General features: G+C 38.4%; 1 protein-coding gene across 1 annotated transcript in view; it reads right to left on the bottom strand.

Moving 5' to 3' along the window:
• The window catches only part of LOC134205218 (uncharacterized), a 181,316-nt gene that overhangs the window by 149,300 nt on the left and 17,705 nt on the right, over positions 1-14,311 (bottom strand). Inside the window, exon 2 of the mRNA XM_062680274.1 lies at positions 418-783. Within this exon, the coding sequence (XP_062536258.1) occupies positions 418-472 (55 nt within the window). The 5' untranslated portion in view covers positions 473-783. The remainder of the gene's footprint in view (positions 1-417; positions 784-14,311) is intronic.

Below are 14,311 nucleotides of genomic sequence, written 5' to 3' on the forward strand. Positions count from 1 at the left end.
TATAACCATTATGCTTGTATATCTTAAAGCTTGTTTTTTTTTTCATTTTTTCCCTTGCGACTAGGATGCTCGATCAAAATATGAGATATATTGTAATTGAAATCTAAATCGAGTACAGTAAGATGATAACTAATGGAAACTTTTGAAAAATTGCAACAGTTTATGCTCATAAATTGTCCAATGATTGTTTCATCCAATCATCAAGCTATATTCAATAAACGAACGGTTACAATTTAAAATGCATGTTCATCGAGTGTATGTGCTTGTGCTAAGTGTCTTTGTATACTGCATCCCTTTTGTATAGTGTCGCTGATGTGAAAAAGGGAAGACAGCCATAGTCAAGCGGAACTCAAACGCAACAGCTACGAGTTTGCAAAGCATTCCCACATCTATGGAAATCAAATCAGATTGTCCTACCTCCGGCATCCGACGATCTCTGAGATATTCCGCGCTTCATTTCGTTTTTGCCCATAACCTTCGTACTGCCGTCAGAGGAAAAGCGAGCTGCTGCCGATGGGTTGCTGTTGCTGTTGTTGGAATGCGATGATGAGGATGGAGCGGAAGTGGACTGCACGGGTTGTGGCAGCGAATGCGATGGTTGCTGCTGCTGCTGTAGCTGTTGACTGAGGCGACGCTGCTGTTGTGATGAATTCAATTGAGCACTGCTTGGTTCAGCTGGATGTCTTTTCTTTGGACGAAACCCTTTACTAGGGTATAACGGGTACTATCGTCCAGCAATGCGGATCCAATCTCTGCTTAGATCATTGTTGTTATACCAAATGCCTGTGGAAATAGAATATGTTGAAACATTATTTTTATACTATACAAAAGCGTTGCTAAAATCAATAGAGGGAAAAAATTATGGCACAATGGTTTCTGTTTTTTTTTAAATTTGGTCGGCACTAAAATATTATGTGTTCTTGTAATTCGTTTAAGTGTTATTCCAACATGCATTTTGTCGAATTGAAACATGTGGGGATCCGCGCACAGTGGGATGGATTAAAAAAGACGGGTTCATTCAACTAGGGTAACTGTACCAGCTTTGGCCATGTTCCTAATTTGGCCAGTTTCTCTCGTAACTCCAAAAATAATGCAATTTCCCAAGGTTTTATTAGCTGTAACAGATGATATATCTCTTGCGAATCTCGCTGTGGAAAATGATCAATAGTTTTTGGAAACATGCGTTTTTCAGGGTTGGCCAAATTGGGCACTAAGGTGGCCAAAACCGGTACACTTCCCCTATATGTTATATTTTTATAATACATATAATATTATCATTTTTATCTTATTTCTCATTCTAACTGGAAACTTGGCCTACTGTTCAACTTAGTATTTCGTTAGCATTTCTCGCTTAACTTTTCGAAAGGACCTAAGTAACATTTTTTTCATGAATTAATTTGAGTACTGCAATAAAAAGCTTTCATGTTGTTCTGTTGATTGCGCTATTCAAATTAATTCATGAAAAAAATGTTATAAATCCGAATTAAGATTTCTCAGTTATCAATTGCAAGGTTTTCCATTAAGGTCACTCCTGACGGAATCCAAGTTCCAAAGTGCTCGCGTTTTCGGGGGCACATCACTCGATTCAGAGGCGGCGCACAACTGTAATTTTTATTGATTTAGCTTTGCTGCATCGCAGCATGCGTGAAATAATAGAAATGACAGTTGTGCGTTGCTTCCATATCGAGTGGTGTGCCCCCGAAAACGCGAGCACTTTGGAACTTGGATTCCGTCAGGAGAGACCTTAATGGAAAACCTTGCAATTGATAACTGAGAAAATCTCGCTTAACTTTTCAAAAGGACCTAAGTAACATTTTTTTCATGAATTAATTTGAATAGCGCAATCAACAGAACAACATGAAAGCTTTTTATTGCAGTACTCAAATTAATTCATGAAAAAAAATTTACTTAGATCCTTTCGAAAAGTTAAGCGAGAAATGCTAACTTGGATTCCGTCAGGAGTGACCTTAACGTCATTACTTGAGTATGTATCTTGTGTCGCAAGTACAATGGATTCATTATGCCCAGGGAGTCGAGAATGTTGCCCACCCGAAAGCACCCATGGCCAGACGAAGATTCGCCTTTTTCGGATTGGAAAAACTACGCCTTTGTTCGCAAGGTTAACTGGAGACCCAAATTTTCACACAAAATCATAATGATGGTATCATATAAGCTTGTTATGAAAAGGAACATGATGATAAGTTTACAAATATTTCAACGAAATAACAAGTTTATTATCTTGTGATAAAAGGAATATGGAAAACAAAACTTTTAATTGTAGGCCACCTATTCTCGAGAACGAGCGGCAACCTCGATAACCGAAGTTGGTATGAACTTGGGCTTGCAAAAGAGGTAAAATACTAAAAAATAAAACTTTTTGCCTTTCTCGTATACTAAGTATACGGTAAAGGCTATATGATCGCTCCAAAAACAAACTTTTTATAGAAGGCCCGGAGACCCATAGTGTTATATACCAATCGACTCAGTTCGACGAATCGAGGTGATGTCTGTGTGTGTGTGTGTGTGTGTGTGTGTGTGTGTGTGTGTGTGTGTGTGTGTATGTGTGTGTGTGTGCGCAAAACTACTCAAAAAATGTCACTCATTTATCGGGCACTTATCCTCTACCGATTTGCTCGCAACAAGTTGCATTCGACGCAAAATCCTGTCCCATTGTTTCCTATTTGAAATTGGCCAGATCGAACTATGGGATCGAAAGTTATGGCCAAAATATAAACCCATACGAAAAAATCGCGTAAAAAATGTCACTCATTTATCGGGCACTTATCCTCAACCGATTTGCTCGCAACAAGTTGCATTCGACGCAGAATCCTGTCCCATTATTTCCTATTTAAAATTGGTCAGATCGGACTATGGGATCAGAAGTTATGGCCAAAATACAAATTTATACGTAAAAATCGCGTAAAAAATGTCACTCATTTTTCGGGCACTTATCCTCAACCGATTTGCTTGCAACAAATTGCATTCCACGCAGAATCCTTTCCCATTGTTTCCTATTGAAAATTGGGCAGGTAGGACTATGGGATTGGAAGTTATGGCCAAAATACAAATTTATACGTAAAAATCGCGTAAAAAATGTCACTCATGTTTCGGGCACTTATCCTCAACCGATTTGCTCGCAACAAATTGTATTCGACGCAGAATCCTTTCCCATTGTTTCCTATCAAAAATTGACCAGGTCGGACTATGGGATCGGAAGTTATGGCCAAACCACCTTTTTTTAATAGAAAAATCAGAAAAGAGAAATGTCACCTATTTTTCGGACACCTAACCTTGATCGATTTACACGCAACAAGTTGCATTCGACGCAGATTCCTGTCCCATTGTTTCCTAGTGAAAATTGGCCAGATCGAAATATGGGATCGGAAGCTATGGCCGAAACACCGTTCTTGCCTTTTGTTTACAAAGTATACAAAAGGCTAAATGTTCGCTCAAAACCAAACTTTTACAGAAGACCTGGAGACCCATAGTGTTATATACCAATCGACTCAGCTCGATGAACTGAGATGATGTCTCTGTGTGTGTATGTATGTGTGTGCGCGCACCAAAAGTGCGAAAAGTTTAGCTCACTTTTTTGGTACTTATCCTCAACCGATTTACTTGCAACAAATTCCATTCGACGCGGGATCCTGTCGTTTTGTTTTCTATTGAAAATTTGGAAGATCGGACTATGGGCACAAAAATTATGGCCAAAATGCTTTATGATATAAAAAAGCACGTAAAAAGTCTAGCTCATTTTTAATGCACTTACCCTCAATCGATTTACTCACAACAAATTGCATTGGACGCGGAATCCTATTCTATTATTTTCTGTTGAAAATTGGCCAGCTTGGACCTTAGAAAATATGGCCAAAATACTTTTTGCCTTTCTTGTGCTACAAAGTTGTACCGAAAGGCTATTATTTCGCTCCGAAAACGAACCATCGGATGCTTCCACACTGATACACTTCCCTCCCTCTTCATACGGGAGTTTGGCAGAAGGACGGTCATGAGATTTATCGCTCGCTCGATGGGAATGACATTTCCGTTTTCTTTTTGTGTAGTCAGAGCTTCAGTATAACAAACATCCAAATGTGATATACTTAAAATATATAACTGGGTAAAATAAAACAGGGGTATGTACACCAAAAAGATTGGAAAAGGAAAAAAATTGTCGAAATTCTTATTAGCATATTGTAGATCAAGTTGAAAACCGAACCGAGATCTCGCGTTCTCAACTGGATCTACAATATCTTTGCTTGAAATAATCCGATTTTCAAGTTTTTCCGGCCTAGAAGTTTTTCTTTTTTACTCTTAGCTACTAGCTCATCTACTTTCAAGCCAACACATTTTACGAAGGTCGAGAAAGGCACCATCACCGCTAGGTGGATTAATCTGGGTTTTTTTTATTCCTTTCTTCTATTCGGTAGGCACTCTGTGTTAGGGGAGAACGGTCCAAAATGCACCCCTGGGGCAAAATGGCCTCACTCATAAAATCACTCATATAATCTGTTGTAGTACATTTATGACCGAATATTACCATTACAATTCATAATTAGTTATCCATCATTGAGTTCCATTGGAAAAATTTAGTAAAATCCCTTCATATTCATAACGATTTGCTATTCTTCCACCACATCCGTAAAATTTTAATTCAATCCATTAAGAAAAAAAAAACCATGCGTTCACCATCATTTTACATGCAATTGAGTAATTTTAGACCACCATTCGGGCGTTTTGCCCCAGGCCTATTTTGAAAACATTTTTTAAATGCGTTAGAAAGTCATGAAAACCTTATTGCTTTGAATAGGAGATCATTGTGAAATGCAGCTGGGTTTGTAAATTTCGCACCTATACGTTGAAATGGTTGGGTATTTTTGTTTATATGGGCGGAAACATCGTAAAAGCTTAAGGGGTGCATTTTGGACCGTCCTCCCCTACTGTGTTATCTTCTGTGGTATTCTGTTGTGCAGAACATAAAACATAAAACATAAAACATAAAACATAAAACATAAAACATAAAACATAAAACATAAAACATAAAACATAAAACATAAAACATAAAACATAAAACATAAAACATAAAACATAAAACATAAAACATAAAACATAAAACATAAAACATAAAACATAAAACATAAAACATAAAACATAAAACATAAAACATAAAACATAAAACATAAAACATAAAACATAAAACATAAAACATAAAACATAAAACATAAAACATGAAACATTGGCATATGTGTGTATCGGCGAAGAACCGTTTGGCCGAATGTCATTTTGACGAAGGCCACTAGACCGAAAGTTGCTTGACCGAATATATCATTTGGCCGAAAGAATCATATAGCCGAATAAGCTATTTGGCCGAATAGGACATTTGGTCGGTAAGGTCAGAAATCTCACTCTCCAACAGGTTTCGATCACCACCCACTTAATCTTTTGAACTTGAATTGTTTTTTTCGGTGAAATAAAAACTCACTTTTGATTTTTTTTACGTTTCAACCTACTTTGTTTTTTCGGTCACCTGTAGGCCAAACTGTGACCACTACGCGGGTGCTGGGTCAGTTAGTAATACAGGCATACCTCGATAGTACGTACCCTCGATTGTACGTACAGTTTACCTCGATAGTACGTACACCAAAAAAAAAATTTTTTTGTTCAATTTTCTGTACGATTTTAGTTAAAATTTGAATAAGCTTTGATCATGGCACATTCGTGGGGTCCTTCATAATTTACGTAATAATTTTACATCTGATTTAGACACCATCGTGAGCTTATAACGAATTTAGTAGCAACACGTTGAAAAAGCAGCGTATCACAAATGTATGACAGTTTTAACTAACACATATTATTATACTACTTTTTTAAATAGTTAAAGGAATATCTGAAACAGCATATTAAATTCTCTAAGAGTGATGACATGTTGACGCGTCGGGCGATGCGGAGCGTGTCCAAGCACTCAAAAGTAAAATATCAAAGAGGAATTCTCTAGTCTCGGACGCGTTCGCACACAAGAGTATTATCAGCAATGATTGAAATTGTATAGGTATGATTTTCTTAGAAAGCAGATTAGCTATCCATGATTCATAAAGTTGAATTTGTGACTAGATGTTTTACTGTTTATTCCAGTTTACAGTAAGGCAGTAAGTTTAGTTCCATTCTATCCACTTGTCGGGGAAATTTTTTTTCTTGAGAAACAAATTAGCAGCGTTACTAAAATGAGGATAAATTTATTTGGTTGTTAATTTCCTCTGAGACGTCTAACTGGGATTTCCGACGAAGTTTATCCTGGAACAGTAGTTTCTCCCAAGGGTTCTTCCTGGAATACCTTGGAAGTTTGGTCGACAATTCCATACTGAATTTCACTTGATATTCTATCTAGACCTGTGCGCCGATTTTATCGACGGCGAGGCATGATAGATCATTTTCAGCCAGTGGCGGTGGCTTGGCAGCGTCACGCCGCTGGTGATTGGCGGCGGCGTGAATCAATGTCGTGTATTACAAATTTTCCGTAATTTATACGGATGTTCCTCCAGGAATTCCTCCGATAGTTTCTTCAGGAATTCCTCCAAATATTCCACCGGGAATTCAGTTCCTCCAGAAATACCTCCAGAAGATATTCCAGGAATTCCTCCGGAAGCTCCTCCAGGAATTCCTCCAGAAGTTTCTCCAGAAATATCTACAGAAGATTTTTCAGGAATTCCTCCGGAAGCTCCTCCATAAATTCCTCCGGAAGTTTCTCCAGAAATTTCTCTGGAAGTTCCTCCAGGAATTCCTCCGGAAGCTCCTCTAGGAATTTCTCCGCGATTTTTTACGAATTTCTTTCAAACTTCCATTCATAATTTTCTCGGTGATTTCTTCAGCAATTAATTTAGGATTTCTCTTAGAAATTTCCACATCTCCTTTCCCAGAACTTCCACCAGAACAATAATTCCCATGTAAACTTTTACTTTACTTATGGATTCTGTACACCTCCGGTGATGCAAAGGGCCAACTTGAAAGATCTCCATCCTGAGCGTTGTCCAGCTATCGCTTTAACCTGTTGCCAGGTTAGATTTCGGTCAACTTTTTTTATTTCTTTATTGAGGCTTTGCGCCATGAGCCTCAGGATCTGCCTCTGCTGCGATGTCCCGCTGGGTTCCAGTCTAATGCTTGTTTAGAGATTTCGTTTCCGCCCCTACGTAGAGTGTGGAGGGTCCAGCCCTAGTTCCGATCCCGAATTTCTGTTGCTATCGGCCTCTGGTGACAACGACGATAGAGCTCGTTATTTGAGATCCAGCTGTGAGGCCACCAGGCCCGAATTATATACCGCAGGCATTTGTTGATGAACACCTGCAGCCGTTGAGTTAAAAATTCGTATTTTGGTGCGTTCACTTATCTGCCTGTTTTTCCAGCAATTTATTAAAGTTGGCTACTGTGAAACTGGAAGGAGTCACCGTGTTTACATCCAACGATTTGGTTTTGTTGACGTTGATGACTAAGCCTGCCGAAGATCGGTGAGCTTACTCTGCATATCAGAGCGCTGTTGAGCGAGGGGTGCAACGTCATCAGCCAATTTGAAGTCGTGCTCCATGGCTATAGGCTGCCATAACAGCCTGCAGTTTGGTTCACGGTCTATCGCACCTAACAGAACCTCGTCAATTACGATAAGGAACAGTAACGGTGATAGAATACATCCTTGCCTCACACCAGCTACGACCCGGATAGGGTCTGAAAGACCCCATTGTGCATCACTCTACACGAAAAGGTCTCGTACTGTGCCTCGACGAGGCCGATGATGTCAACCCATGTAAACTCCTCCTTACATTCTCTTTGAAGTTACTCCAGAAATTCCACCAAGATCTCTCCATTCAGAAACTCACGTGGAAGCCCTTGATAGCCACCTCCATGCCTCGAGAGTTCTTCCGAAAATTCCTCCAAAAATTCCCTCGGAAAATTGTTACCGGTTTATTTTTCTTCCGGAATTCTTCCGAAATTTCTTGCCAAATTCGTATGCCAATTCATTAGGCTATTTCTCCAGATATTCTTACGAAAATTTCGTCAAAACTCTTTCGGAATTATCGACAAAAAATCTCCTTTAAAACTTTAAATCCCTTTAAAAGCTCCCCCAAAAAAATCTACAAGAATTATCCGGGAATTCGTTTCGGAATACCCACAGAGGTTTCTCAAGCTATTCTGCAGAAAATTCCTCCAAGAACTGCTTCGGGAAGTTCCTTTTTCAGGAAGAACTACAGAAGGTATTTTCGTAAGAGTATCCGAAAGGATTTCCTGAAAAAATTTCCTAAAGTAATTCTTGAAGAAATTCGCGATGGATCTCCTGGTTTGAGTCTCAGGAGGATTTTTTGGAAAAATGTTTGATGGATTTCCTGGAGATATTCTTGGAAAGATTCCTAGAAGAATATCAGAGACAAATCTAGGAAAAATTTAAAAATAAGAGGCTTTTTTTTAAATGAATTTCCTTAGAAGGAAATTTTAGAGGAAAATATGTATGAATGTCCATATAAAATGTAAATAAACTTTTGAAATAATTTCAGACTGAAGTACGAAAGAAATTCTAGCTGGAATTTCAGGGGGCATTCTTGGAGCAGTTTCTTAGTTTCCTGAAGAACAATTCCCACATTTTCAGGAAAAGTATCTTTATGGCCGAGAATGTGTTGAATAGTAAGGGATCTAGCGGCCATGTTGCCAAACATATTTTCCCACGTCGCACTTTTTGGCTAGAGATTAGCTCCACGCTAGTTGCTGTTTTTGAGTAGATCGCCATCCAATGATTTAGATTTAATGACTTTATCAACAAACACCACCCCAATTCGTCAAGCTGAGTTGATCGGTATATGAGAGTAGGCGCTCAAAGCATCCTATCAAAAAATCGTGTTTGGAGGTTATAGCCTTTTCGTTACACGTTGGTGTACAAGAAAGGCATAAACGATTCTACAGACGAGAAAATTATCCTTTTTTACATCTCCGAAATCAGTATTCTGGTTATCTTCATATTCATCTTAGTGTTATGTACTCATATAAGTACGATTCATAATAAAGGTTCCTTCAAATCAACGCGATGCGACGGTTCCTATAGCTGACAGTTTGTCGTTTTGGTAGCGTCAATGGGGCCAATAGAGTCGCAACGACAGTGACTGTTCAGGACAACCTTGAAGCTTTTCATTTCCATGAAATCTCTTTGTGGAATCCATGAAATCCGTCATGTAAAAAATTAGTGAACCACCACCAATCGTCACTTTTTATAGTAACATGCATAATTGTGTATGATGTGTAACATATCTTTAAAACATTACTCCTGCAAATGTCACGTAATTTATGGATGTTCCGAAGGATTAACATGCAATATTTCGTAAAATTAATAGCCTCCCAAAAGACGATGGCCTTACTCAATGCTACATATAGGCATCATTTCAAGAAAAATCTGGGTCATCTTGGTCCGTTGTGTACTATATCAAATATAAATATGCTTAGAATACAGAGCCTTCTATCGAAATGTTGGCTTCTGAGCCTTCTTATAAACATTCCACCACTCCTAAAATATAGAAAAAAAAAATGTGTTCGGTATTTTTTTTGCTTCGATAGTACGTACACTAAAATTACGCAGGTGTACGTACTATCGAGGTATGCCTGTACATTACTCCTTGTAAAAAAAAATCCTTGAGGCATATTTTCATAAGGCGTTTTATTTAAAATCATACGTCTATTTTCCTTAGTGTATGCCCAGAGAGTCAAGATTATTTTTTTACTCGAGAACACCTCAGACCGATAATCGAACTTGCCATCTCCGTATAAGTAATCCTACACCCAACCGGCGGTTGTTAGATTTTCTAACAATTATGTATAAGAATCTACCGAAACATGTATAAGATCTGGGCATATGCGAAATTGTTAGATTCTTATACAAAAAAATGTAAGCTCTCAAACAAAAATTGTTAGAAAAGCTGACAAAATTGTTAGATTCTTATACAATACTTGTATAAGAATCTAACAATTTCGCATATGCCCAGTTCTTATACAGGTCTTATACAGAATTGTTAGAAAATCTAACATCCGCCGGTTGGGTGTATGCTATAGCTCACATAAATAGATTCGGATTCTGGCAATGTATCACAAGTCTTGGAATTGTTTCGTGTGTTTTGTTTTCCCAAGTAGGGTAATTGTTCATGTACCAACTCCTAATTTGGTCAATTTTGCAACAACAAAAACTCCAAAACATAAACAATTTACGAGGAGCTATTTCTTACGCTTCTACATTGATTCAAGCTGATCGATTATTTTTGAATAAATTTTTTTTTTGTGTTGCCCAAATTAGACACTAAAGTGGCTAAAACCGGTACAATTATCCTAGAATGATTAATCGCAAGAGCGGAACCAAAAGTGATTATAAACTTATCCGGAAGAAACCCTGGCAATATGAGTATACAATTTATACCCATTTTGCCAAGGTTTCTTTTAAATAAATTTATGGCCGCTTCAAGCCCACGGGTACTTGTTCCAAGATGACCGTTTCAGCGGCCATTCATTCTATGACCCAACTACTCGGAAAAGTATGTTTCCGAAACAATTCCAAAATTTTTGTTACCAAATATCACAGGGTCTTTTTTTTCTAAAAAAAAGATTCTGACCTCTTTTGGCGCCATGGGGAACCTATTCCTGAATGACTGTTCCGAGAACAAATAATTAGATGGTCTTAAAGCCTGTCCACGTTAAATTTCGGACACTTAGACAATGTCTAATTGATTTGTAGCCATTTTATCAATTTGGACGAGAATGAAAACATGCTGAAAGCATCACGCAAAGCTGAGAGATTCATCTGTCGTGTAAATTGATCTTCTCGGTGTTTTTTTTTTTTTTTTTTGATCGCAAACGGGCCATGAGCATGAGCATGAGCATGAGCATGATTGACCGCCCACGGTTGCTACTCCGTTATTGCCAGGTCAGCTGTAATTACACAGAGAACCAACAGATGAAGTTTGGGACTAACATCATCTTCAATGTGTAAGAACTGGTGACCCAAAAATAAGCAATACCAGCGCCGGCCGTGTCCGAATGCAGGTCAATTAAGGAAGGGGTAGGAGAATGTTGACATGATACTCGCTTTGATAGAAGCCGACGAGTCATCTGCACTTCCACGAGAAATCACTGGGATGTTGGATATATGGGGTAGGAAGTGTGGCAGGGTTCGTTTTGGTAAACGGTTTGCCGTGTAGGGACACGGCAGGTATTTCCGTCCATCGTCATAGGGGCTAAAACCAACGAAAGCAACGTACATTTGCTAAAACTCCACTATAGCAGAAAGTTTCTCCTGAGCTTACGATTTGGTACGTATGAGTTTTACAAAAAAGCGTCTCTTTCATTGGTTTTCGAGACTATGACGAACAGACGAAAATACCTACCGTGTCCCTATAGCGTGTAGTTTAATCGATGAGAACAAAACTAATAATTTAATATTAAAAGCCGCACAAAGCAGAACAAAATTGCGGTAACCGGCCGATCGTTCTGCTCACCGCACAAAGCAGAACAAAATTGTGATGACCGGCCGATCGTTCTGCTTACTGAAGAGAACACGCGATCTAAACTTTTACTTTCTAATTATTTACTCACCCGCACGCAGCAGAACAAAATTTCGGTGACCGGCTGATCGTTTTGCTCACCGCACAAAGCAGAACAAAATTTCGAATATCAGCCGATCGTTCTGCTTACTGACGAAATTTGTATCCGATCGTTCTACGTCCAATACAAAACAAGAACAAACATGTACTGATGTTATTCTGTGGACAACATTTTCCGGTTCTTGTGATTGATCTTATAAGTTTATTGCTAACCGGGCAGTAGAAATTGATGTTTACTTTTACTTCAGGTTTTTATCACACGATCCATTCTGCACTCAATCCCTAGGAAGATTTTTGATTTTTTTATATTTTGTGTTGAATGGTTCACCGAATACTGTTTTGTTCTCACAAGAATCAATTTTTACTAGCTAATTTACTAGTTACTAGCTAATCAATTTTTCATGCGCTCGAATAATGTTGTACGAAATTTTTTTTTGATCGCAAACGGGCCATGTCAAAAAACCTTGTGTCAAAATACAAGAGCTGTGGAAATTTCATAATTTATGGGCTTTATTTTCATTTTACGTGTAAGAAGTTAGAAAAACATTTTAGAGTGAATCATTCTCCACAATAACTTTCTATTGTTTTGAGTTAGATGTGGAAAAATACTTAACTACAAATATTCAAGTCTTCAAACACAAAGGAGCAAAAAATAACGCATTAAAAAAAATGAAAAATTTTGGAATTTTGAAATATTATTTTAATTCACTTTTAAACATGCATTAAGGATTTTATTACTGACCAATATCAAAAACTTTTCCAATTCTACAAAATTGAATATAAAAAATGTCAAAGCACCCTGTCTAAAGCCAGTCTGGGCATTAGAGTGGAAATATAAAATAATTTTATGAAAAAAATGTCAAAAGACAAAAGCGAAAAGAATAATAGGGGGGATTTATTGATTTTCTAAACTAAAACCCTTTTTCGTAAATATAAGTGATAGAAAATCTGCGGAAAGATAATCATGCAAAAAACATTAATAAACTGTAATTGTTATTATTTCCATATTTCGCATGTGAATAAATGTCAAACCCAATCAATTCACAGTTCTATTAGATCGAAATTTATTCAAATGACGTTAAAAGTAGCTTCACACCTCGGGAATCTTGTTCATTGTTGTTGTTCGAAAGACGAAACTCATGCAATTTTCATCACGAAAAGTAAAAAACAAATCCTGCCTAATTTATAGGCTAGTTTACGGCTCGGAGTCTCGGAGATTTCCGCCGGATTGTATTTCAAATCGGCCTAAATTAAACCCGCCCACACATAAGGAAGCGAAATTTTCAGACAACACTGACAATACATGCGCATTAGTCACAATTTTCGGTGACTAATGCGCATGTATTGTCAGGTCGAATCAAGCGCGATCTTCGATAGTTTGTAGTAGCCATCGAGCAAGCGTTGTGCAGTGCGTGTTTTAGTCGTCGCGAAGTAGTTAAGATATCGAATCAGTCTTCGGGAAATTACGTAAGACACGCGTTGATTTTCCGTTTTTGTATCATCATGAATAATTAGTCGCTTACCAAGGCGATTTCCAATATATTTCCTTCCCAACTAATATACTATTCCCAACTAATATACTAACTAGACATCATCTTCGAATGGGAAGGGGGTCTAACGATGGAAAAAACGTTTAAAGATCCTAAGAAAACTGATTGGGAATCCTACTCAGCTATCCTACGATCCGAAGAGTACATCATAGAAAGTCACATCAAGTCCATAACACAATTGGAAGATGCGTCCAAATCCATTAAAAACAAAATCCTTAACGCCTACCAAGAGAGCTGTCCAACTAAATCAACTAGTTCGAGTAGAGACGTTCCATGGTGGAATAAAACTCTTGAGAAGCTTAGGAAAACTGCGCGTAGGGAGTTCAATCGTGCTAAGCGAACCGGCGATTGGAGCCTATACAGAAAGGCCCTGACGAACTACAACAAAGAAATAAGGTCAGCCAAACGGAAATCGTGGATTCTAATGTGTGAAAGCATAGAGAATACACCCGTAGTGGCCAGACTCCAAAAACTTTTCAAAAGACCACTCCAGTGGTGTGTGTAGCCTCCGAAGGACGGATGGTTCGCTCGCTGTCGAGCCTGGCGAGACACTGAGCGAAGTGTTAAAGATCCACTTCCCTGATGCAAGCCCTGAGTCGAGCATCGGCGACCAAGGCACTGGAATTGCTGTCTCAGATCCACAAGAGATCCAATCATGGGTTTCTGGGTCTAAAAAGACGCAATAAAGGTTGCAAAGGAAGCTTTCACTCGGGCCAGGGTTGAGAGGGCTGTGAGATCTTTCGAGCCATTAAGTCTCCTGGCATGGATGGAATATTTCCAGCGTTGATCCAAAAGAGGAGAAAACACTGGTTCCACCCTTGGTTGAGATTTTTAAGGCGAGTCTGATTTTGGGGCACATACCTAACGATTGGCATCAAATCCGGGCTGTCTTCATTCCGAAGGCAGGCAAGAGATAAAACCAACCCCAAAGCATTCAGGCCGATAAGTTTATCCTCTGTAATGCTCAAAATTATGGAAAAGGTACTATGCGAGTACATAAATCACAAATTTATGAAAGCAATGTCTTTGTCAAAAACCAATTCGCTTATCAAAGTGGAAAATCTACGATCTCGGCCCTACATACGGTAGTTCAAAAAATCGAAAAAACACTTAATGCAAAAGAAATTGCTCTTGTAGCATTTCTTGATA

Source organism: Armigeres subalbatus, chromosome 1 (genome assembly GCF_024139115.2).
Source record: "Armigeres subalbatus isolate Guangzhou_Male chromosome 1, GZ_Asu_2, whole genome shotgun sequence".
Classification (NCBI taxonomy): Eukaryota; Metazoa; Arthropoda; class Insecta; order Diptera; family Culicidae; genus Armigeres; species Armigeres subalbatus.